We start from the raw sequence: 24,271 nt of genomic DNA on the forward strand, positions 1-24,271 counted from the left end.
AACATTTCAAAATCAACTAGGCTTCACCTTTGCAGAATTGATCTGAAAGGGTCAAATTAACAGCACACGATCAATTTTGACAATTAGAAATTGTCATTAAAAGTTCAAATCAAGCTAATTACTTTATCCTTGTTAGTTACCTCAAGACAAAACACAATCAGCGTTTTTAACGAACTAGCCGTTAAAGTAGCAGCTAATATAGACACTATAATACACGGATGTCAAACTCAAGGCCCGGGGCCAGATCCGGCCCACCACATTATTTTATGTGGCCCACAAAAGCAAATCATGTGCAATTTTGGTATTTTAGCAAGAAGCATGAAGTTTCTTGCTAAAATACCAAAATTGAAAATTGTCTTCACTTTTAAAAACATTGAGATATTACAGGCGGCACGGTGGCCGACTGGTTAGAGCGTCTGCCTCACAGTTCTGAGGACCGGGGTTCAATCCCCGGCCCCGCCTGTGTGGAGTTTGCATGTTCTCCCCGTGCCTGCGTTGGTTTTCTCCGGGCACTCCGGTTTCCTCCCACATCCCAAAAACATGCATGAATTGGAGACTCTAAATTGCCCGTAGGTGTGAATGTGAGTGCGAGTGGTTGTTTGTTTGTATGTGCCCTGCGATTGGCTGGCAACCAGCTCATGGTGTACCCCGCCTCCTGCCCGATGATCGCTGGGATAGCCTCCGGCACACCTGCAACCCTAGTGAGGAGAAGCGGCTCAGAAAATGGATGGATGAGATCTTTTTTGTTACCAATATTCATTTTAGAATAAATTGATTAATTGCTGATTTAAAAGCTAGTTATCCATCAATTAATTGTGTACATGTAATAATATGAGACAATTGTACATTTATATGGGTTCACAGTCATAACGGCCCTCCAAGGGAAACCATAACTACAATGTTGCCCATGACAAAAATGAGTTTGACTCTCCTACTTGTTGGTTAATTTGCATTGGAAGCAGTCAAGTAAGTATTAATCATAATCTTTTTGCTAAAATCTTCTTTACATTTACCTTCATAGAATGAAAAAAAATAATATTGTTTTGACCCAGGGTATTTGTAAATTGTATCTTGCCTTTAAGGCACTGTGGTAAAAGCTGTACAAATAAGGAACAATGCCATTTATTCAGGCACTAATAAGTACACATGCTAAACTGTTATAGAACTCAGGGCTCTTACTTCGTCTTAAAATGTGTCAAATAGTGTTTTTGCCAACACAGCGGCATCCACTATGATCCACTGATAAAAAAATGTCTACTACAAGATGTACCCTTCTTCTTATAACGAGACGAAATTAAATCAAAATGATTTTTGAAGCTAAAAGTATGACAGCTTGTTGCTTTACATTTTCAATTTGGAGGTTGAAGAATACAGTAAGGCGGCACGGTGGATGACTGGTTAGCGCATCTGCCACAGTTCTGGGGAGCGGGGTTCAAATCCCGGCCTTACCTGTGTGGAGTTTGCATGTTCTCCCCGTGAGTGCGTGGGTTTTCTCCAGGTACTCCGGTTTCCTCCCACATCCCCAAAACATGCATGGTAGGTTAATTGAAGACTCTAAATTGCCCGTAGGTATGAATGTGAGTGCGAATGGTTGTTTGTTTATACTGTATGTGCCCTGCAATTGGCTGGCGACCAGTTCACGGTGGACCCCGCCTCTCGCCCGAAGAAAGCTGGGATAGGCTCCAGCACGCCTAGTGAGGATAAGCAGTAAAGAAAATTGATGGATGGAGAAGTATCTGTTCTCAGTCAAATGGTAATTTAGGTCTGTATGGCAGGAAACTTTAAAAGTATATACAGTATAATATATTAGTGGCCTAACCTTGTTTGTGGCTCATCCTTTGCGGTCTTACGGTAATACATTCTCCAGTTGCACACTACGATCCCTGCAGGCACTTGAGTCACATTACAGATAGATGATAGAGGGTTATTATGAGAATCATGACTTTTAAGAAAACACATTTTTCTTGCACAGTATTCCTTCAATGACATTGAGTACAAACAGAAAAACAGAACATTTTTGTTTTGTGATAGCTCCTTTTGCTTTGGTGCACTCTTAATTACTTCATGTTTACCGCGCAGAATTGATAAGAACCAGCATAAACTTTGTGTTTAGACCTCGTCTAATTATGTGGAAAAATTGTTTACAAAAACAAATTGAATTGTGGCACATTCCGTTTAATTGAGTTGATTAGGCCTGTCTGCGCCAATCCATCCTTCTAATGGGGCCATCAGGTTTTCAGCTATATTGGATAAATCCTGTTTGTTTGATTGACTGTGTCTTACTGTGTTTCTGTTTTGGGTCCATATCGCTAATGTGGCAGCTGCTGGTGTGTGCATTATTAACACAGCATTATGGTTTGTTACTAGCTAGAACTTCTAAAAGTTGTTGACACCATGTGTTTACAGTCTGTCACTCGTTACGTACATATTTTCAGGATTATCTTTTTCACACATTACTAAAATGCTCTCACACAACTGAATTCTGCCACACACAATTGAAATCCTGTCACATACACTGAAATACGCCCATATGATATACTGAAATATGTTTTAAAAGTCTGTGTGGGGAAAAAAAAACGTGTGAGAGCATTTCAGTAGTGCATGTGAGTAAAAACAAAACAAAATCTGTAGTGCGTGTGTGTGAGAATGCTTCAGTAGTGTGTATGAGAGTTTCAGTGTTGTGGATGAGAACGTTTTAGTGGTGAATGTGAGCAAATAAAATGAGGGGGGAAAAAAAGTCTTATAGTGTTTTCAGTTGTGTGTGACAGCGTGTCGGTCGTGTATGTCAGCAGTATGTCATGTATGTGTGAGAGCATTTCAATTGTTGTTTGTGAGCCCCAAAAAATCTGTATTGTGTATGAGAGCGTTTCAGTTGTGTGTGAGAGGTAATCCTGAATTATGTCCCTGATGGGCCCTCATACTGTTCAGTGCCCAACTTTAACCAAAGTGAAACGCCGCCACTTAGTATGTAAAACTATTATACAGAACTTGCCAAACAGAATGTTTACACAATTGTTCCTCCCCCGGGGCATACCATTAAACACACAATTGTTAGTATTTAGCTTAATTAAATAATGGCAATATAACTGTTTCTTACCACAATGTAGGAAATGGTCAGAATCTTATATTATGTCAACTGGAGCATTATCCAGCAGCATGAGTGGTCTCACAATTGTACACGTCCTCCGGTGCACAATAATTTATGAATAAAAATGATGTGCTAAAAACTAATGTAGTATTTGACTGTAAAAACCCATACATCGTTTAAAAATCTCCTCTATAGTGGAGGCGCAAACATTGAACCACAATAGAGCAAGGACGAACTATATTGTTGTTGAACATAATCTGTTCCAGGACACTGGTCGATAATAATCAGCTCAAGGCTCAAAGTGCCGCCAAGACTGTGCAGGCAATGTTTTAAATAACATTTTTAACATTCTTAGTCTCTGCTTAGATTTATTTGGTAGTTAAGTGAAAAGTTTGCTCACCCTAAGGGGAGGTGTGACAAACCCGTAGCTTGCAGAAGGAGAAGGAAAACTTGCAGAGGGAGATGTACCACTTCTGCCGTGGAGGGGACTTTCTGCACATTTAGATAAACGCTCAATTTGAAGTGTTCATTCCATTCTCCTTTTATTATTGATGTTCACTAACTGTATTGTTGCTTTAACCATATATAACTACTTTCGCTCCTTTTCTCATCATCACACTTTTCATCTTTATGCTGGTAATCTTCTGTGGAGGCGTCAAAACAAAAAAAGATAAGAAAAAGCTGAACATACTTCTTGAGTTAATCCTTTAGAGCGGCGGTTCGAAAAGGTGCCACCTCAAAAAACACTTGGCTCTCCGCACTGTAACATTACGCACAGTTTGAACATTTCATTTGGGTATTCTTTTTCACCACACTTGCAAATTACTGCTTCAGATGCTTGACTTTTTTGGCAACTTTAGTGGTGTATTTTTCCAGAATATTTTGGTCAAATTACAAATCATACGAGCTCAGAGGTATTGAGTTTTCAAGTTTCCACTGTATTAATTGTCGACTAATTACTTTCCATCCTACTGAGGCTAAATGTGAATACAGGACAGTTAAAACCAGCCAGGTTATTCTCAGATGTTTAAGATTGACATTAAATATTTCCATGCTTACCACATGCTATGAAAAACACGTTTTTGTTGTCATTTAAAAGGAAAAATGGAGCAAGACAATAAAATATTTCTGTTAAAAAAAAACTTAACAAATCATATATTGTATTTTTCTTCAGTTTTTTTGTTTTTTTTTGTTTAGCTTGCATCAACACAACACTCCAAATAACAATACAATGTGTATTTACAGTTCCTTATAATAGTTTAATTCAAATAGGAAGTCATCAATGAACCCATGGAACACAGACATGAGAGACCTTGGATGCAGTATAATTTTGCCCCAGCAGTGGGACCCTCCTTCCTAGGCTAACGTGTTGTCTGCCCCCTTCCTGGCTTGGCTCAGACCGGAGGAGTATCCGAACGACTGATGGGGTGCGCTCCGACCTCACACGGGTAAGGGGGCCTTTTGAGTGGGGAGGTCACCACAGGTAGAGTCTGTTTATCCCATTCTCCCTGATGAACAAAAACATGACATCACATCATACTCATGAGAATATAGTAAGAATCTCTACAAAAAGGCTCCATATATATATTGACATTTTCTATGGCACAGGAAGAAGCGGATTGCCCTAAAACAAAGGAGAGGGTGTGAATATTAGAGGGGCCCTTGGCAGTGATCGCCCCATTCACAAACTGCACTCCTGTTTTGCATGATGACGGAGACTCCATGCTTCACTTTTTAGCCACGAAAACATGAAATTAAAAATATAGTTCAGTATTGTTGTAAAATAGTATACAGTATGTACTGGTATGGCTTGGCGAAAGCCGGTTAGAGCGTGCTTCATAGCCGGAAATGTAATTTTTTTTCATTTCAATTTTTTTTAAAGATTTTAAATTTTATCTGCAACGTTGCTACGCCAAAGCAAAGTTAGTGGCCAACAGTCGGCCACTCCTTAAAACTAGCTGAGAACCCCGCCCACTGTACGGCAGTTCAGTTGCGTTTGGCCACGTCGCTCTGTGTTCAGTGGGCTTTTGGGGAGCGGGTGAGCTGGTAAGACGTGGGGTACACCCTGGACTGGTCGCCAAGCAATCACAGGCCACACAGACAACCATTCACATTTATACGCATGGACAATTTAGTCTTCAATAAACTTAAAATGCATGTGTTGTTGTGGTAAACCCACGCAAGCACGGGGACAACATGCAAATTCCACACAGGAGGGCTTGAGGTGAGATTTGAACCCAGAACCTGTAGAACAAATGTGTCGTACAGTAACATTTTTATATTACTGTATGATAGTTATGAACACAAGTAGGACAACTACTAGTGGGCGTTTGGTGCTACTAGTAGGGTCCAGGGGGCTACTAGTGCGTGACACATGCCTAGTATGGTTACTACTACTACTGCAGCACAGTAGTTAACAAGTAAGTTTTAATTGCCTAGTAATAGGTCAAAAGTGACACTAGTAGTGTAAGAAATGTGACTAGTTAGACACAGTTGTAGTCGTGCACGAATTGTCTTATTAGGGAGGACAAAGAGCACATTAGTACAAGGAACTTAATCTGGATCTCAATGATGTGGAATAAATGTTCAAATTACTTTCTATATTCCCATGCTATAACTTCTTTCTATGCACATTTACACATCAGATATTAATCAAATTATTAATTAAATTATGAGGTGGAAAATAGACAATTTTACAGAAAAAAACGTAAAGTAATGTTACAAATAAAAACAACGTAATATTTCGAGAACTGTGATATTACCATTACGGGAAAAATATCGAGTTAATGAAAAATGTGTTTCTTGTCAATTATGCTTTTTTTTCACATTCAACTTTAAATTCCATATTACTGGAAAAATGACCAGTGCGCCCTAGTTGTTCTATCAGTGCGCTGAATGATTTTAATAGTGAGGACTAGTAGTTCTCATACTGTACATGGAATTAATGCTTTCCATAAAGTAGCACTCTAGAAAATTTATTATTTTAATGTGGCCTTTTTGTACTACTTTGGCCTTTTTGTTCGTAAAACTGCAATTGTATTGACCATGTAGTTTGTATGTGTTTATTACAAGTTTCAGTTCAGTTACAGCCTGTCCTATTTTGGTGTGCATCTGTGAGACTCACAGGAAAGAGGCGTGCGGTGGACTGGTTGCAGTGCATGGAGATGGGCGCCGTGTTGTAAAGTGAGTCCAGCACTTGTGTGGCGAAGCCGTCCCACTGTAGTCGGGAATACAGCTCGGTCACGCCGTCGTCACCACAAACACACAGCTCCTTTCCTTGGAATCTAAGAACAACGACACACTTTCACCTCACGGGACCCACAGGGAAGTACAGTAATCTGCTTTTTGATGACATGATGAGTGGGAATGTTAGTGATCGATGGATGGATGGATGATACACACGACCTGTTGATAAAGCTGAAATATTTCTGCAGGTGATCCAGGTCCACGTGGCTCTTGCACAGCTCCAGCTGAGTGCGAGGGTAGTAGTGGACGTAGTTGACGCACATTTCCTCCATGATGCCAAAACCACCCTGAGGTGCCACGGACACTATATTAGGTATGCTGTGTTCAAAGTTCATCTTAATTTGTTTTTTGTTTTTTTGAATGGGAAAACATTTCATGAAAATGTATCACAAAAAGTTTTATCACACCATTTTTTCCAATTAAAAGCATTTATATATCGCACTAGTACTCATAAAATTTTGCTTTGTCACCAATAACACTAAACTGAGATTATTAGTTTTTTTAAAAATAAGTTTAACTGTTTAGCATAGGTTGAGCGACTGCTTATTGAATTGGTTTTAAAATGTTTCATAAATACAAAGTGAAGTGGCCTCCTCCTCCATTTTTCTGTAAATGACACTGTCAGTAAGGTATTGATTTAACAATATGTTTATTATTATTGCTAAGTTGTAAGTTTCATCATATTTTGGTGACCGTATTTAGCTCCATGAGCTCTGCCCACTACAATAGAACAGAACAGAACTAGCTTTTATTTGCAATCGCATGCAGTAAAATAAAACCACATCTATGTAGTGTGCAGATTCACAATATAATGCAATTTGATTTAAATAGCAGCAGTGAAGTGTCAAATAAGGCTATTATATGAGTGAATATGTGGATGTCCTGTGGTTTAAGTGATGTTTCTCTCCAGTCTACAGCCTTGCATTTCTCATTTGTGCAACACAAATATACAGGACAGGAGAGTGTGAGTTGAATGTTCCCTTGAGGGATTATCATGAGTATAATAATACATAAAAACTAAGAAATACTCAGCAGTGGCACACAGCTGCTCTGTATCTCACTAAGCAGTTTGTAAGGTTTTGACTAGAGATACTGTAGATAGATATAAAAAGATAGATACTTTGTACATCCCCTGAAGGAAATTAAATCATTTAGCTACATAAGCATATCAAAATAATAGGGGGAAAACCCTGAGTATGATGCAGTGTATTTCCTCACCACAACCACAATAACCAATATATTAACTCATTCACTGCCAGCCTTCCCAGTTAACATGGATATGTGACTTCTATAGCCGTCAATGGCAGTGAATGTTAAATGAATATATTGTTTCATGGATCTTTTTTTATAAGCAACATTTTTGCGTTGGATCTCATCAGACTGTGCAGTGCTAAATACAAGTTAGATGTATAGATTGTATTTGGTGTTGTCAATGGCTACTCACCACAGTGGGCTTGTCCCTATCTTCTGTGTTATAAGTACATTTTGTTATGAGGACATCACCCTGTCGGAAGAAGCAATTATTATTATTATTTATTTTTTGTTTTTACTTATTGGAAATATTTATTCTGGCCTCTTTTTTTTTTTGCAGACATTCTCTCTTCATACTCACCGGTAAAACGTTTGTCATCTTCCTCAGAACTCGGATAGTCTATAACACAAAAGATAGGGCCAAGGAAGCATATTTGGTGGCTTAAACTTGAGTCAAAATGGACACCACACAACCATGTGACTTCACCAATCCAGTCAGTGACAAAATAGATAGCTCATGGTATTTATTAATACAAATAAACGATATAATACAATAACAAAAATTATAAGTGAATAAAAATCTCACAATTTACTCCGAAATTTTAATTTGCAACATCCACACAGTATATTTTAACGAGTGCGCTGTAGAAGGTTGATTCTGTTTACTTGACCACAACACTGATACACCACCACAATCCCTGTTAGCTATGCTGCCATTACACAAATATTTTTAATTTTAGATTAATTTATTGTGATTCTGCATTGTACCTAATGAGAGTGTCCTGGTTACCTTAGCCAGGGACAAAATATTAGCCTTAGCTCTCAAAATAATGCTGTGTAGTTCCAGACCACTGCAAATTGTAGTTTAGTGTAGTTCTGTAAATACAGGCGTACGCTCTAATAAACACTTTACCTCTACCACTGTAATTTAAATTACTATACAAGGAAACCGTAGGAGTAGAATGTTTTTTTTAATTTTATTTTTTTTACTTTAATTACTTTACTGAATAATTAATGAGTTCACCGAATGGTGTTCGTCAATATAAGGTAGAATGACCAAGCACTTAAAAATGAATGAGGATCCTCTCCTCTTTCTTTATTCCTCTCCAAGCATTTGTTAAAGGCTTTGCTACACTTGAAGACATTTTCGTCCCATACGGCCTTCACGGCCATTGACAGCGCGTGTAAGCAGCCTTAATATTCCTAATGAGGCTGAGTGCTTAGACAGCAGCACCACTCAGGTGGGCTGGTGTTCAACAGCGACAGGATATGTTCAAGGCAGCTAAGCAGATGTTCCTCTTTGCGTCACGCTTGTAGCTTCATCTTCCTTGGGATGCCAATACAAAAAAACAGCTGTGAAGCGCTGTCTCCATCTCCATTATTGTTCATGCTCATGTTTGCCACTTGTGATGATGAGGGCAAGAGCAGATGTTGTTATAAAAGCTCCCGCGTGGATGGAGATTGTGCTGGATTTTCAAAAATAGGCACCAGGTTTCTTCCGGGTGGCAGAATGCAAGTGACTACTGCTGACCTCAACTGAAAATTATGACAAATATATATTTTTTTCTCCATTTCCTATTACAAAAATCTACATGAATCCAGCGGAACCTGTGGGTAAGTAGGATGAATAGAGCGGATGTCGTAAATCGTTGTATAGCGTATCGGTTGCACAATTTCAGATATTCTTAAGTCAACACTAACGTGGCAAAAGTCCAGTCGAAGTCGACTAGTTGCAGAAGATGTCATTGATATTTTTTCAGTACAGTACTAAGTTGAAGGAAAAAAACAGGACAAGGACATGTTTTCTAATCAACAATGTACCGAATGTATGCGGAACGTGAGCCTCAATGCGTCTAATGCATTTTCTTACGCGTATGTGTAAAATGTTTGGTTGGGTTTTCTGACAAAATGAAAATTACGACGAGTGTTCCGTCACCCTCCATGCAGCTTAACTAATGTAACATCGTCTTTTCGACTGACGCTTCACACATTCAAAAGATGGCAGTGCAGGAGAAGGCTAAAAATGATCACTCAAGGCATTTACTCTGTTTTCTCGATCGAATGACTTGTATAAGAGGTTTTGGAACCCGGATGTAGTACATGTGATGTCGTAGTGAAAGGTTCAATACCTAATGATTTATTTCATACTGTATGTAAGCTTCAAGTCTTAACCTTCACGTCTCATGTGTCTCAAGTCAAGGCAAATGTTATCTCAGGTCAAGTTCCAAGTTAGGAAGTCTTATTGATGCAGACTTACCTGGTCTTTAAAAAGAGAGAGGACCAATAAAGTCAAATAATGACATTATTGGCCAGTTTATCTAACCTGTATGTAGTATCTATGCATAACACCTCACAAGCTATTGCGTTCCAACTCCGCCCCACCACAGAATTTTACTCCATCGTACCAAGATATTTTTACAATCAACGGTAGCTAAAGTATCTTACCAAAATATTAAAAACATCTCTTAGTGCAGTTCACCTCACCACTACGCACAGTACTAAATTAACTTTATTATTAAATTAATATCTTTATTTCTCACATTAACATGATTGTCTTTAGAAAGTCAAGAAATTCTTAATCCCATTAGTATTGGATAATTACGATGGTCATCTGTCGTTTCAGAAGTACTGTACACACATTCTGATTGACATCCTCTTCCCTGAGAAGGGGAGAACGTATGTTAATTATCGCCACTTGTTTGTTTGTTTGCCACATTCAAGTGAAAACTGACACTGTTGGTGGAAATTGACAGCTTGACAAGAGGCAACTCACAGCCATCGTTCTGAGGTAAAACATTACTATACAGTACAAACAAATTTCACTTACGAGTATTGAACATGTATTGCCATGACAATGATATATAAATTGATGATAAATAACAGAGATGTTCTTTGATTACAATAGAAATGGCCATGCTTGATGATAAACAAAATACGTTTTTACCCAATAAAAATCATTAAGAAAAATAAAGACATTGGGGACTTGGATCCACAATTTGGGAAAACAAACTGTCAATGATGCATAAGCTAGTGCATTGAGATGTACGGTGACATTTTAGTATACTGCTTCACGTTCTCATCTGAATTATGTAGGATTTAAAATGAATAATACACTGTAAATACAAGAAAAGTTACATATATTCATCATTTCTTCAAGGTTCATTATTTATTATTAATGAATATCATGATTGTAAAAGACCATACCCTGAAAGAAAAATATTTTTGTAATGTATGTATTTTTATAAATATTTTCCATCCATCCATCCATTTTCTGAGCCACTTCTCCTCACTAGGGTCGCGGGAGCGCTGGAGCCTATCCCAGCTAACATCGGGCAGGAAGCGGGGTACACCCTGAACTGGTTGCCAGCCAATCGCAAGGCACATACAAACAAACAACCATTTGCACTCACAGTCATGCCTACGGGCAATTTAGAGTCTCCAATTAATGCATGTTTTTGGGATGTGGGAGGAAACCGGAGTGCCCTGAGAAAACCCACGCAGGCACGGGGAGAACATGCAAACTCCACACAGGCGGGGCCGGGGATTGAACCCGGGTCCTCAGAACTGTGAGGCTGAAGCTCTAACCAGTCGTCCACCGGGCCGCCTATAAATATTTTATCAGTACAATTTTAAATGTATTTTTAAATATTTTATTTAATTTATTTTATTATTTTTTATTTTTTTGTAGAGCGTGGTACAGTAGTACAATTTTTAAAAATATTTTTGGAAGGGTGGAGATGTCATGATGTCATGCCTCCAGATGTCATCGTAACACAGAAATAGTATATTTACAGTATATCATATAATTTACATACTGTATATGTATATATATATATATATGTATATATATATATGTATATATATATATATATATATATATATATATATATATGTGTGTGTGTGTGTGTGTGTGTGTGTGTGTTAATCTAGAAATGTGTTTTTACAAAAAATATAAAATGGTAGGGGTTGACTTCTCTTTTTTGGTAGGTTATGGACTGGCAGAAAGGCCTCCAGATGTTATCATGACACAACAAAATACAGCATTACATGCATATAATGTAATTTATGTAAATAATATATGAATATTATTTGTATGAGAGCGGCATGGTGGGCGACTGGTTAGAGCCTCTGCCTCACAGTTGTGAGGACCGGGGTTCAATCCCCGGCCCCGCCTGTGTGGAGTTTGCATGTTCTCCCCATACTTACGTGGGTTTTCTCCGGGCACTCCGGTTTCTTCCCACATCCCCAAAATATGCATGGTAGACTAATTGACAACTCTAAATTGCCCGTAGGTGTGAATGTGAGTGCGAATGGTTGTTTGTTTATACTGTATGTGCCCTGCAATTGGCTGGCGACCAGTTCAGGGTGTACCTCGCCTCCTGCCCAATGATAGCTGGGATAGGGTCCAGCACGCCCGCGACCCTAGTGAGGAGAAGCGGCTCAGAAAATGGATGGATGGATTTGTATGAGATATTTAAATTTAAATTTTACAAAAAATGTGGGCACCTGATTGAGGGTAATGAAATGAAAAGTCATGAATTGACTTCATTTGTATTTTTCTGGGGGTTTAAGGTGGCAGGGGTGGACAAGCCTCCGGAATAGATGTGTTCATACAATAACAACAAAATAGTATATTTATATAATATATTTAATAGATTTATAAATATTATATTTGTCCTAATTATTCATACAAAAAAGTCGTATTGACTTTACTATAATTAGTTATAGAATGAAATGTTTTGTGCAGTTTGTTATTTGATTTGACACTTGATTGCGTGTGATGCGGTAAGTTGACTTAATTTGATTGTTTTTTTTTTTTTATTTGGTTGTGGCGGACAAGACTCCAGATGTGATCATAGCATAACCTTTTCTACAACTGACTACAAAATGATATTGCGAGCACGTGGGAATAACACAATGCAATGCATGGGGGTATTTGTTGTGGCTCACCTGGTAGTGTGTACTGAAGTGTTGGTCTTCCTGCACCACCTCCACCTCTTTGCCCCCCCTCACCAAGACAGTGCGCACCCCGCGGCCCGCCAAGTGCGTGTGCAGCTGGGATGCGAATATGAAGATGCCACCCCGAGGCAGAGCCTATTAAAGCAGACAGGACGATCGCTAATCCAGGAAAAGATTCTACTACAGCAGTGTAAACCACTGTAACATTATGCACAGTTTGAAGATTAACATTAAATATAGGAAAAACTACTTGAATGATTCAATTAAAAGTTAAATGAAAAGTTACCTGAAAGAAATGTTGGAAAACAAACCATGCATCCATCCATCCATCCATTTTCTGAGCCGCTTCTCCTCACTAGGGTCACGGGCGTGCTGGAGCCTATCCCAGCTAACATTGGGCAGGAAGCGGGGTACACCCTGAACTGGTTGCCAGCCAATCGCAGGGCACAAACAAACAAACAATCATTCACACTCACATTCACACCTACGGGCAATTTAGAGTCTTCAATTAATGCATGTTTTTGGGATGTGGGAGGAAACCGGAGAAACCCACGCAGGCACGGTGAGAACATGCAAACTCCACACAGGTGGGGCCGGGGATTGAACCCGGGTCCTCAGAACTGTGAGGCTGACGCTCTAACCAGTCGGTCACCGTGCCGCCGAAAACAAACCGTTCTAAAATATTAAATACAAATATATTGTATTTGAAGGTTATATACAACCAAACTGTGCTTAACAAATGTACTGTACTGAATTAAAAAAAATAAAAGTTTAAGTCACTGCATTATGCAAAATTTGAACATTTTATTCAATGATTCATTTGCGCACCACTTGGGGAAGCCCATGTACCACAAGTGGTACTCGTACAACACTTTAAGAACACTGCATGACACTATGTGCCACGTGTACTTACAGTGCGTGTACACTTGGAGGTGCAGTAGCCAGTGAGGTAGAAGGTGTGTTGTTTCGGCGGGGCGGCCATGATGGGAGTGTAGACCAGGCCCAGCTCCATGATCCCGGCGTCGTAGCGCCTCAGACTGCGGGTATAATGTAACCTTATCCCCGATGAGTCACGTCTGCCTGCACGCAGCAACGTCGCGGATCCTTAATGTGTTTTACGTGCGGTCCATTTACTCCCTGTAACATATTCACATGCTCGCAGGGCAGAATAATTTCAGCAGGATATTCAGAAGCATTCATGAGTGAAGGATTCAAGGCGGACGTTGTTTATCTCTCGTAGGTTTGTTGGAGGACGTTCGGCCGGGAATGAAAGGAGAGGAATCAAGATGTCACTGACTTAGGGCACAAAAAGACAATGTCACCGTAGCAAGTCTGCTAAATAGCATCTTGCCAGTCAAACACGACTTTACTATCTTAGCAGTGTTACACGACAGCAATAGTTGGAAGTCAGTGTCAGCAAGGCCTTCTTTGCTGGACTTAACACTATCAGAAGCACTGACCTTCTTTTACATGCTAAATTCTGATATTTGTTAGATGAAATACTATTAATTTATTCTCCCCTTCGTGTTCCATTTACTTTGTAGCAATTCTTGTGGCTGCACTGCTTCTTGTACATGTGCAGCATGTGGATGTTTTAATTTTTATTATTTATAATCATTGTTTGATTTTTCCACATTTTATGATTGTTTTAGTATTTATTAATTTGTCCCCACAGGGCCAGAGCGCTGGCTCTCAATGACGACAGAAGCAAAACTTATTGCCACCTTCAACCAGCAAAACATGTCTGTTGCGATCTGCACAAATGATTGAATGCATTTAGTTATGAACATCTCAAGTGAGTATGACACCTTTTGACTGAAAATTTCTAGTTTCTATTCTAAAATTTAAATTTGTAATTGATTTGGTAACAGCATGTTAAAAATTACTTTACAATTATTTTATTATAATTATAATTATGACAATTTATAGGCTAACACAATGAAACAAATTTAAAATAAAATTTGGAATAGAGTGATGTGATTTTCTGATGCATTCAAAAGTAATGTAAAATAATGTTAGACAACTGTGATCAAACATTTTGTATACATTACAGTATGAGTATTATTTATTTAGTCTGTTTTACTGACTTACTTTAGATCTCAATTCAGACTTTAAATTCCATTGTTTGTTTTTCTTTCTGGCGTTGGGTTAAAAGTTTTGTGAGTTTGTTGCAAGGGTTTTGGTTTTGCGTGCTTATTTTGCTTTCGAACCCAATAAAGTGGTATTACTTCCACTAATGTAGAGCGCACGGATAACACCATCAATTTGTGAGTCATTTTAAGAAGTTGGAAAATCAAAACTTTACAACTGAAATAGCATTTTAGCCAACTAACAGGCGGTCCTTTATAAATCAGAATTTCACAGATTGTTGTTCTTGGTCAAGGTTGGCTACCTGTTGCTGAGCAGAATAAATAGAAAAAAATAGATCTGTGACGTGTGGTTGCATAATGTGTAATAGGGCCCACATGAATTAGTCTGTCACTGTGCTGATTGACATCCTCCTCCATTAGAAAAGGAGAGTGTAATTATCTCCACTGCACAGCACGTTTGTTTGTTTGTTTGTCTGTCAACAGCATTCAAACTCCACGCTAATATTGTTTGTGGAAGGGGTTGTCGCTTATGCTGAGGCAATCCCGGTGGAGATTCGGCACCAACATACAGCAGTAACGGTTCAAAAATATGCCAACAAAATATATAGCATTTTCACCATAGTATTTCCACAGTACAGTATATCTGCTCAAGCCTTCACTGGGTTGAATACAGAACTGTAAAAGGGTACAGCAGTGTGTGAGTTTTCACTAACAAGGTGGAGAGTCCTAAAATATTTTAAAAAAGCATAGAATATGTGAACATGGCATTGAAGGTCATATGAGGAGAACACATTGTAAAGTCTGTCATGACGAGTGTGGCCAAGATGAAAAGCGTCATCTGGAAAATTTCAAATGAATTGCTCTGTTGGAAATTAGCCCGCAGCTTCTCAGGAACACTCTCCTGCTGCTTGTTCGTGCGTGTGAGCGTGTGCGTGCGTGTGTGTACCCGATATAAGGAGAGGGTTGTGGTAATGGACTTCCAGCCGAAGGAACCTTGAGGAACTTGGCCCGCCAATCGGGAGGCCTGCATCTGGAGGGTAGTAAAATGCCTGGAAACACACACACACACCACACAACACACACACACACACACACACACACACGAGTCCTTGTTTGAAAAAGCCGTTGTCTTTGCTTAAAGCCGACTAAAATGTGTTGACTCCCCATGATTTTAATTATTAATCTGGAAGTCAGCAGTTTCATTAATGCATTAAAAATGGTTTAATGAAAAGCAAATGTCACATTTGAACACCTTTGGTCCTTCTTCAGGCATCTGCAAGGATGGAGTGTTCGGCACTGTATGTATTTTTACTTTATAATTTAGAGATACTACAAAGCTGATTAAAATTATAGATTGTCTTGGAACTACAGTATGTAATAAAATATGAAATAAAAAGAATAAAATAAAATTCAAAATAGATATCGAATGAAATAAATATAAAACTGTTCTATACGAGTTTGACATTGTTGATACAATTGAATCACTACTAATATAAAATACATGTGAAATTACATCACTATAGCTAGCTTCATGAGATTGTGCTATTTTAATACACTAACTTTGAATAACTAGTCTACGATAAATAAAAAAATACATATTGCAAATTGTCCCGGACACAAATTATAAAATAGAATAGCAAGACATATTTAAAAACGGCTCTCTAGGGTTTGTGGAATTCTTGATGTAATTAAGTTTGAATCATGTATGTATTAAATAACACATGATGTATGCAAGATAGTACGTAAAATATAGAAAAATATGAACTAAGATGTATTAAAAATAGTAAATACGAATGAAATATAAACTACATAGAAAATATAAACTAAAAGAAAAAATGAGAAAAAAATGTAATTCAGTTTGATCTGCAGTCAGACCTCAAAACAGTGTAATCAAACCCGTATCCTGCAGGAAAAAAAAGCTGTGTGGCTCTGCCCAGTTCTCCATGATGTTCATTGATAAAACAACAAGCCTTTGCGGTATCAGCACCTTGTTGTCACTATCGTTGGGAAATCTTGATTCAATCTAAATTCGTCATTTAATCTTGCACCAGATGCAACCCCACATGCCTTCTGCTGATCCAATTTAGGAGTGTTTTTAATTTTTTTTTTTTTTTTCACGCATTTTCCTTATCGGCAAAGCAAAGGTATTTGAAGACTTGCCGTCTCCTCTGCACATACATACAACTTTGTGTTTTATTTCTGTTCGGTCGCATTTCTTTGTGTGGCGCTGCCGGGGAGAATTGAACAACGCTATTACGAGGTGATGAAAGAGGCCTGAATATTTCCCACCTAATCTCGTCTTCACGGCTCACACAAGGCAAGGGAGGCATCCTGCTTCTTGTTGTTTGGGTGACACATAATCCAATCAGTGAGCCGCCTGGCTGGGGAGCGCAGAAATATGGTGACAGGCTCCCTGTTCCCCTGTCCTCTTTGCTCTATGTGACACCCCCCCACTGCTTGCTGGCACACTCCGCTTGGTGCTTCGTAGCCTCAGTTTATTGTACTTAGCGTTAGCTACTATCTATTATTTAAACGGGTCTATTGAAGCTGTTTTCAACTATTTATATGCCTCACACCACAGTAAAACCTTTATCTTCTCACATCCACTACAGAAGTTAAAAAGTTTCATTAGACAATGATGACGCCTACTACACTTCCTAAATGTTTTGTAAAGCAGAGAAAAAAAAAAATCAAGTGATACTTTTGTCCTCAGGATGAAAGTACATAGGAAGTGCAACTTACAAATTTCAGTACATGAAATTTCAGACAATTTAGAATTTGACCAACAATTTGGGGGGAAACTTGGGAGATTGACCCCAGTTTCACCAAATTTTGTGAGACTTCAGCACATATTGCGAGACGACAGTAAATTCCTCACGACATCAGCAAATCTTGTGAAGCTGCTGGGAGAGACTTCCGTTCTGCAATCTTGCAAATATTTAACAAATCTTGCGAGACCTAAGCCAGTCTCTGGGAGTTCAGCAAAGATTTGGCGACATTAACAATAAACCTTAGAGACCTGTGCAGATCTCACAGGACCTCAGAAAAGTTTGTGAGACAAAATAAATCCTTTGAGATCTCAGCAAATCTCATGAGACTTCAACAAATCTTGCAAGAGCTAACCAAATCTTGCAAGACTTCAGAAAAAAAGTTGTAAAGATGTAATCAAGACACACGAGACTTCAGGAAAATTTTGTGAGACTTAGAAGTCTCTCAAGACCTCAGCAAATGTCATGAAACTTAAAAAGAATCTTGTGAAACCGAAGCAAGTGTTGTCACAGCAAATCTTGCCAGAATTCTGCAAATCTTTCGATAGCTAAGCAAATCGGACAATACATCAGCAAATCTTGTATGATCGAATCAAGTCTTGCGAGACTTCAGCAAATCCTCTGAGACCTAGTTAAGTCTCAGAAAACTTCTGCAAATATTGTAGGGCCCAAGTAAATCTCGCAAGACTTTAGAAAAACTCCCAAGACCTAATTAAGATTCCATAGAATAGTGTGAGCAAATCCTGCGGCCCCTAGTCTCAGAAGACTTCAGCAAATCTTGTAAGACCTCGATGAATCCATGAAATTCAGCAAATCTTGAGGTGCCAATCGCACAAGTCCAAAGCAAATCTTCCCAGAATTCAGCACATATTGTGATGTAAACAAGTCTCACAAGACCTCAGCAAATCTCATGAGACTCCAATAAATCTTGTGAGACCTAAGCAAGTGTTGCAATACTTCAGCAAATCTTGTCAGAATTTAGTAAATCTTGCAAGGTCCCAGCAAATCTTGTGAGAGCTCAGCCAATCTCATGAGACTTCAACACATTTTCACTCAGGCTTTAGCTTGGTGAGGACTCAAATTTACATTTACGAAGCAAACATATTTATCATAGGTTATCTCGTGCGTATTGTTCAGTGTGTATATGTTTCTATTTGTTTCTGTATTTGTGTAAGGCTATGCAAGCCTTTGTGTGCGACTCCTTGTTATGTGAATTGTCTTCCCACATACCGACTGGCTGCGCGCCCTTAATAGACTTTGTGCCGACACTTCCAGGCATTCATATGATTTGAGTAGGAGTCGGTCCCCTATGAATAGAGACGAGGATTGCAGCAAAACAATAAAAAATAAAATCAAACTGAATTCCAAGTTCTCCTCCAATTAGACACTTCTTGTGTTAAGGTGGCTCCTCTATTGTTTGAAGAATCAGACTTCTCGAATTCTAGTTGATTTTCAAGGCCCTGTTTTAATAATATATTCATATTTGACATAAAGCTATTGGCATTTTAATTCATATAATCACTCCAATCACGGTAAAACCTCCAGATCTCATCGTACCTCGGCACCCATGGCCCAGGCGGCCAGAACGTGGCGGCAAAAGTTGAGTTTGGCCGGCACCATCTTGTTGTCGCAGGAACCGCTGTACTTTGGAACGTCGCGGTCGTCCGGCGAGCATTCAAACACCTCGATGTGATGCACGATGGCCTCGTTACCTGGCGTTATCACTGACTCATACTGACGCAAAAAAAAAGAAAAGAAAGTGTAACGTTAGAAATAGAATATCTCGAACATTTCTGTGTAAGACTCCATAAGTGATTGTACCCATAGCGTAAGTGACGGAGCATATAGCAGCTAGCTAGTCAATGGCTAGCTAAGGAGGTGCTACTTTAATGTTATACAAGCGAAAAAATAAGTTAACCGCTAACAATAATATTGCCGCAGTCAGGGAGAATCATCGTATCTCCAAAACCATCGCTTTTCAGGGGTGAAAAAACAATGGCATGTTTGCCATTTTCAGCACTTTAGATTGCTCTGCAATGTGGTGATCATATTGATTTGTGAAAGAAAATGAAATTGACCAAGTATGGACTTAGGAGGTTTCCGCCTGACAGTGACGATTTATTATCCATACCAACCATAAAATATTTTACTTCTTACAATTGTAAAAATAAGTTAACCACTCTCAGTAATTATTAAAGTATCAAACAATAAAAGACTTGGGTCTCAAACAAAGATTAAAAATGGTAACAGAAAAACTTTGCCAAACATATCATGCGAGTGTCTTGCTGTGGTGACCCCTAGCGGGACAAGCCAAATGTTAAACGCACACACACACACGCACAAATACACGCACACACACACACGTACACACTTTTGACAAGTTACAATGCGTACAGCAGCTAGCCAGGGCGCAGCTAGCTTACGAGTTATACTTAATTTAACCACTGCAACATTCAAACAGTAAAACAATAAAATGCTTTACCACTCATATTCTAAAACAATAAAGCCCTTTTACTTTTAATAACAAGTGACAAGGTGTAAAGAGGCTAGCCAGTCGACAGCTACCTAGGTTATTTTACTGCCACACAAGTGTGTTATTAGTAGTATTACAGTATGAAAACAAGTTAACCACTAAATGACTACATTAGAATAAAACGCTATATCTTGGATAACATGTAATACAGCTGGCTATCAGTTAGTTTACGGCAAAGCTAGCAATTGCTTTAATGTCATCCAAGTGTCAATGATGTACTGTAAAGTTTAATGTATGTAAACAGGCAGATTTGCCCAGGAATTAAATCGGTGGTGTTTCTGCATTTGCCTTGATGTATGCTTCTTCCTGCCAAGCATGACAGTCCATCTGTTGTTTGCTTCCGCCAGATGCTACCAAATAAAGCCGCAATAATTGCAGCTTCCACCCCTCGCCCACCCCTTCGTACCATGACGATGTGGTTCTCCGGCATGTTTTCGGGCAGCTTGTGGATGGAGCACCAGTAGGTGGTCTCCTGAGTTGGGATGACGACGCCTGGCGACACCACGTCCAGCGTCTGCACGTCGGGAGGCAGCGCGGGGGCCGGTGTGTCGGGGCGCAACATCAAGATCCGCTGAAGGCCCGTGCTGATTCGGGACATGTTGAGCTGCTCCGGTGAGGCAAGTGGTTGATCCAAGAGGCCGTAGATGATGTGCACTGTTCCCTCCTAAGCAAGCAAAGCAAGAACGATCAGAAAACGAGAATAGCAGAATCTTTTTAAATACTGTAGCTGCAATGCTTTTTTCAAGTTGATGCTTGATTATCGTCCGCTTTGGACAGACCTCTTCATTGCCTTGCCAAGGTAATATTAATCAAGTGTACCCATTGCTGCAGTTCATTATACACCTACTTTTGCAGCTTTCATTTGCATTCTCTACACCAGGGGTGGACATTTCTTTGAAGGAAAACAATTAATAAAAATGTGTGTGTGCCGGGATGTGACGAGTGAAACAAATATTTACAGTAAAATTTAAAAAAATGAACCCCCCCCCACCTGATCTCCTCACTTCCTCTTTTCAGACTCCTCCCCCCCCCCCCCCCCTCTCTCTCTCTTTGTAAATATGTAAACAGATCTTAGTATTTAACTAACGTATAAAGACAAGATTGATTCCTTAATTATTCTGCAAAAACAGGACTTTCCAACACAAATATCTGTAATCTAAGTAAGTAATTTTAGGAGAGAACAAATAATATTCGATATTTTGGGAGTATTTAGATTATGTTAAAAAAAACAAATTTTACAAAAACATTATTATTACACTATTATTATAACAGTATTTTTATATGGGAAATGTTGCAATATTAAAAGTTGTTATCATGTGAATGAAGTTGTAATAATGAAAGATAAAATTAACATATGACCTAAAAAAATTATCTTAATATAAGAAAAAGTTTGCAATAGTCAACAAAAATGTGAAGAGGAAGAAGAAAGTTAAAAAAAAAAATATGAGAAAAAGGTTTTAATGTTAGGAGAATAAGGTCATAATATTACTAGAAAATGTCCAAATGGTTACTAAATGTGATATTTCAAGAAAAAAAGTCATTTTGATATAGAAATAAAAAGAAATTATGTAAAAAAAAATCGAATTTTCTTGTAATACTCAGACTTTTAATATGCCCTCATATTACAAAGTTGTGTTTCATGTAAATGATTTTTTTTCTCGTAAAATAATAACTGCTTTCTCGTATTATTATGACTTTGTTCTCAATTCTTGAGCTGTTCATGTAATTTAACTGCCTAACCGTCATATACAGCTTTATAGAAACGCGTTATCTCAATAAGACTACCTCAATAAGGTAGTCTCTGGGGTCGCAGGTGCTAAACGGTCTCTTGAAGAGCAAGTAGAAGCCTTCGGATTTCCATTTGGCTTCTATCAGCTCGTAATCCTGTTGGCTGTCCAGCGTCACTTTGCCCTCGCTGTCACTCCAAGCGTCCTGAAGGGAAACACGACAAATGGGGCAACATTAGGAATTATGTCAAAATGACAGTGAGCACATCCAAACAATAAAATAAAGTCGTCTCCGAATGAGATAGATTAATGCTTGGATACACTGTAAAACTTCCTTTCATTTACTATGGCACTTAAAGTCATGGGTAGGATGGAGCGTATCTCAGCTGAATTTGAGCAAAAGGCAAAGTACGCCCTGGAATGGTCGCCAGTCAATCACAGGGCACAACCAAGCATTCACGCTCACATTCGCACCGATGGATGATTTAAATTAGTCTCCGATGACCCTAACATGCATGCTTTTGGAATGTGGAAGGATACCGAAGTACCCACAAGCACAGCAAATGCAAACTTCAATTCGAACCATGAACTGTGGAAAATATGTGCTAAACATTAATACACTGTGCTGCCGACACACATGCGGTATATACGTATTTTAATTTACCCATGAAGTATTGTTAACCATACTTGGGTCCCTTGAAAAGCGCTATGTAAATCTCATTATATTTACTACATTATAATTTGGTCACCACAATCTGTTCTTTGCAGCAGTTGCATCCATCAGCTTGTTATATTTCTCACATTGTTCTTCCCATTTAAATCCACAATAGCACTCAACATCTAATTCTATACTTGTGTTTGCGCTGCGCTTCTATAACTCTTCTCATATGTAACAGCCTGCACGCATTTCACAAGCCCATTCGTCCACTCTTTTGTGTCTATCTAAAATACATGTGCACAAAGATACAGTCTGTGGGGGTCATATATTGACGACTCTATTTTATGTGCACAAAAGTAGTATACTGTAATGTGTAGATCATTTGCTTTTGCGGCCGTCCTCCAAATTTGGCCGTGAGTTGACAGCGGCGCTTTCAACAACGGAGGAGCACAGGTGGTGACGGCGCTGTGCTGAGACTGACTGGCTCCTCCTTCGATGCTAGCGAGTCATTTGTGCTCTCTGGTGGCCTCCAGCGTGGAGGTCACATTTATTTGCACCCAGCAAGCCATTGGGCCACATGTGAACCTTTTGCCGTTGATTTGTTTCAAGCTATTACACAGAGCCTGATGCAGGTCTGCTCTCTGCGCCTAGCGACCACAACCTGAAACTTGCTGACAAATAATAACAACCAGTAAGCCTTTTTCTAATGATTCCCACTCCAGTATTATTACTTTACTGCTCACCTTGATTAATAATTTTCCACCACTCAGAAGTGTGATTATGAAACAGCTGCATAAAATTGTATTTTGCAAATTAAATCCAAACCAGTATCCTAAAGATTAAGTCAAAGGAGACATACTATGCATTTGTCACAGTTTAGAACAGCTCCCATGTGTCTTAATAACATTAAGACTGTTACATTCTTTCATCATAATACGCACATTTTGGAAATAGGCAGCTCACAAAAGATTTACTTGGTTGATCAATTTCACACTTTTTACACAATTGTAGAGACTCAATTACTGTATGCATAAATGCCATTATGAAAACGTCATTTTCTAAGTGTGCCCCTTTTCAAGCTTTGCTTAACATATACCTTTGTTGTACTAAAGTACATGTTACAGTTGGCAGCACCGTATGGGGGTTAGCACATCTGCCTTACACTTTGGAGAACTGGGGTCGATCTAATATCCGTATCTCGTTATGACTAAATGGTTACAATAAGGGACAAAAATGCTCATCTTAAATTGATCTGGAAAAAAAAAAGTTTTAAAGGGCTGGTGTGTAAAATATAAATGATTGTCAATGATGGATACACACCTTAATTAATCAGCTCACAATAATCATGAGACATTCCAGTTATTAAATTTAATTTTGTAATTTCTTTTTATCTATTAATTTATACATTGATTTATTTTATTCTACCAAACATGCATTTCTTATGTTTGCATGCAAGGTTTATTCAATTTATTTATTTATTTATTTATTTATTTTTTTAACTCACCCCAAAGTAACTTTTGCTTCCAGAGTTCCACAGCAGCACCAGATCAGCGTCGGTCAGCTCCCCTCGGTCCGACATACCCAGCACCACGCCGTGCTTCAGCTCGGCCACCTTCAGCTCCATGTAGACCTCCTGGCGGGCGTAGCTGATGTTCCACGCCAGCTGGAGCCGCCCGAGCGGGTCAAGCAGCACCCGGAAGGGCATTGGCAGAGCGGGCGGCGAGAGGTCCGAGGGCTTCGAGTCAGTGCTGGGGACCTCCACAACGGTAACGTGGGAGGGAGCCTGGTAGGAGGCCACCAGGATGACCATGAGGGCGGCCAGGGCGGTGAAGTACATGACTGTCACGTCCTGGAGGCGAAATTCTTTGCTCAGGATCCTCATGGCCAAAATGATTGTGAGTTTATTTTCTCAAGTTTACTCTAAAGTAGATGAGCTCTAACACAAAAAATG

At 39.1% G+C, this 24,271-nt stretch overlaps 3 protein-coding genes across 7 annotated transcripts in view; 2 read left to right on the forward strand and 1 right to left on the reverse strand.

The window, feature by feature from the left end:
* sardh (sarcosine dehydrogenase) overlaps window positions 1–4,192 on the forward strand; it is a 52,026-nt gene extending 47,834 nt beyond the window's left edge. The window contains exon 22 of the mRNA XM_061699213.1: window positions 1–4,192. This exon is cut by the window's left edge and continues 419 nt beyond it. The gene's annotated coding sequence lies outside the window, so the exon portion shown is untranslated.
* Window positions 4,193–4,482: 290 nt separating this feature from the next.
* On the reverse strand, window positions 4,483–24,202 carry dbh (dopamine beta-hydroxylase (dopamine beta-monooxygenase)). The gene is made up of 12 exons (XM_061699255.1): window positions 23,825–24,202; window positions 21,721–21,867; window positions 20,342–20,599; window positions 18,960–19,136; window positions 15,581–15,683; window positions 13,458–13,624; window positions 12,536–12,679; window positions 7,947–7,985; window positions 7,779–7,838; window positions 6,494–6,621; window positions 6,213–6,372; window positions 4,483–4,596 (listed from the first exon to the last, which is right to left on the reverse strand). Exons 1-12 carry the CDS (start codon window positions 24,200–24,202, stop codon window positions 4,483–4,485), a joined length of 1,875 nt encoding a protein of 624 aa, XP_061555239.1.
* fam163ba (family with sequence similarity 163 member B, genome duplicate a) overlaps window positions 6,527–24,271 on the forward strand; it is a 48,433-nt gene continuing 30,688 nt past the window's right edge. For 2 of the 5 annotated variants that reach the window (XM_061699257.1, XM_061699261.1), the window contains exons 1-5: window positions 6,527–6,647; window positions 10,307–10,373; window positions 14,220–14,339; window positions 20,283–20,547; window positions 23,848–24,215. The gene's annotated coding sequence lies outside the window, so the exon portion shown is untranslated. The remainder of the gene's footprint in view (window positions 6,648–10,306; window positions 10,374–14,219; window positions 14,340–20,282; window positions 20,548–23,847; window positions 24,216–24,271) is intronic. The other 3 variants (XM_061699258.1, XM_061699259.1, XM_061699260.1) reach the window with 3 other exon arrangements.

The sequence above is a fragment of the Phycodurus eques genome, chromosome 15 (assembly GCF_024500275.1).
Source record: "Phycodurus eques isolate BA_2022a chromosome 15, UOR_Pequ_1.1, whole genome shotgun sequence".
In the NCBI taxonomy this organism is placed as follows: Eukaryota; Metazoa; Chordata; class Actinopteri; order Syngnathiformes; family Syngnathidae; genus Phycodurus; species Phycodurus eques.

What these genes read in the sequence shown, in the direction of transcription:
- dbh (XM_061699255.1), bottom strand. Translation starts at nt 24,202, where the DNA reads ATGAGGATCCTGAGCAAAGAATTTCGCCTCCAGGACGTGACAGTCATG. An exon ending in CCTCCAAGTGTACACGCACT is followed by an intron (nt 12,680 to 13,457) that starts GTAAGTACACGT and finishes CTGCTTTAATAG; the next exon opens with GCTCTGCCTCGGGGTGGCAT. An exon ending in ATAGGGACAAGCCCACTGTG is followed by an intron (nt 6,622 to 7,778) that starts GTGAGTAGCCAT and finishes GTGGCACCTCAG; the next exon opens with GGTGGTTTTGGCATCATGGA.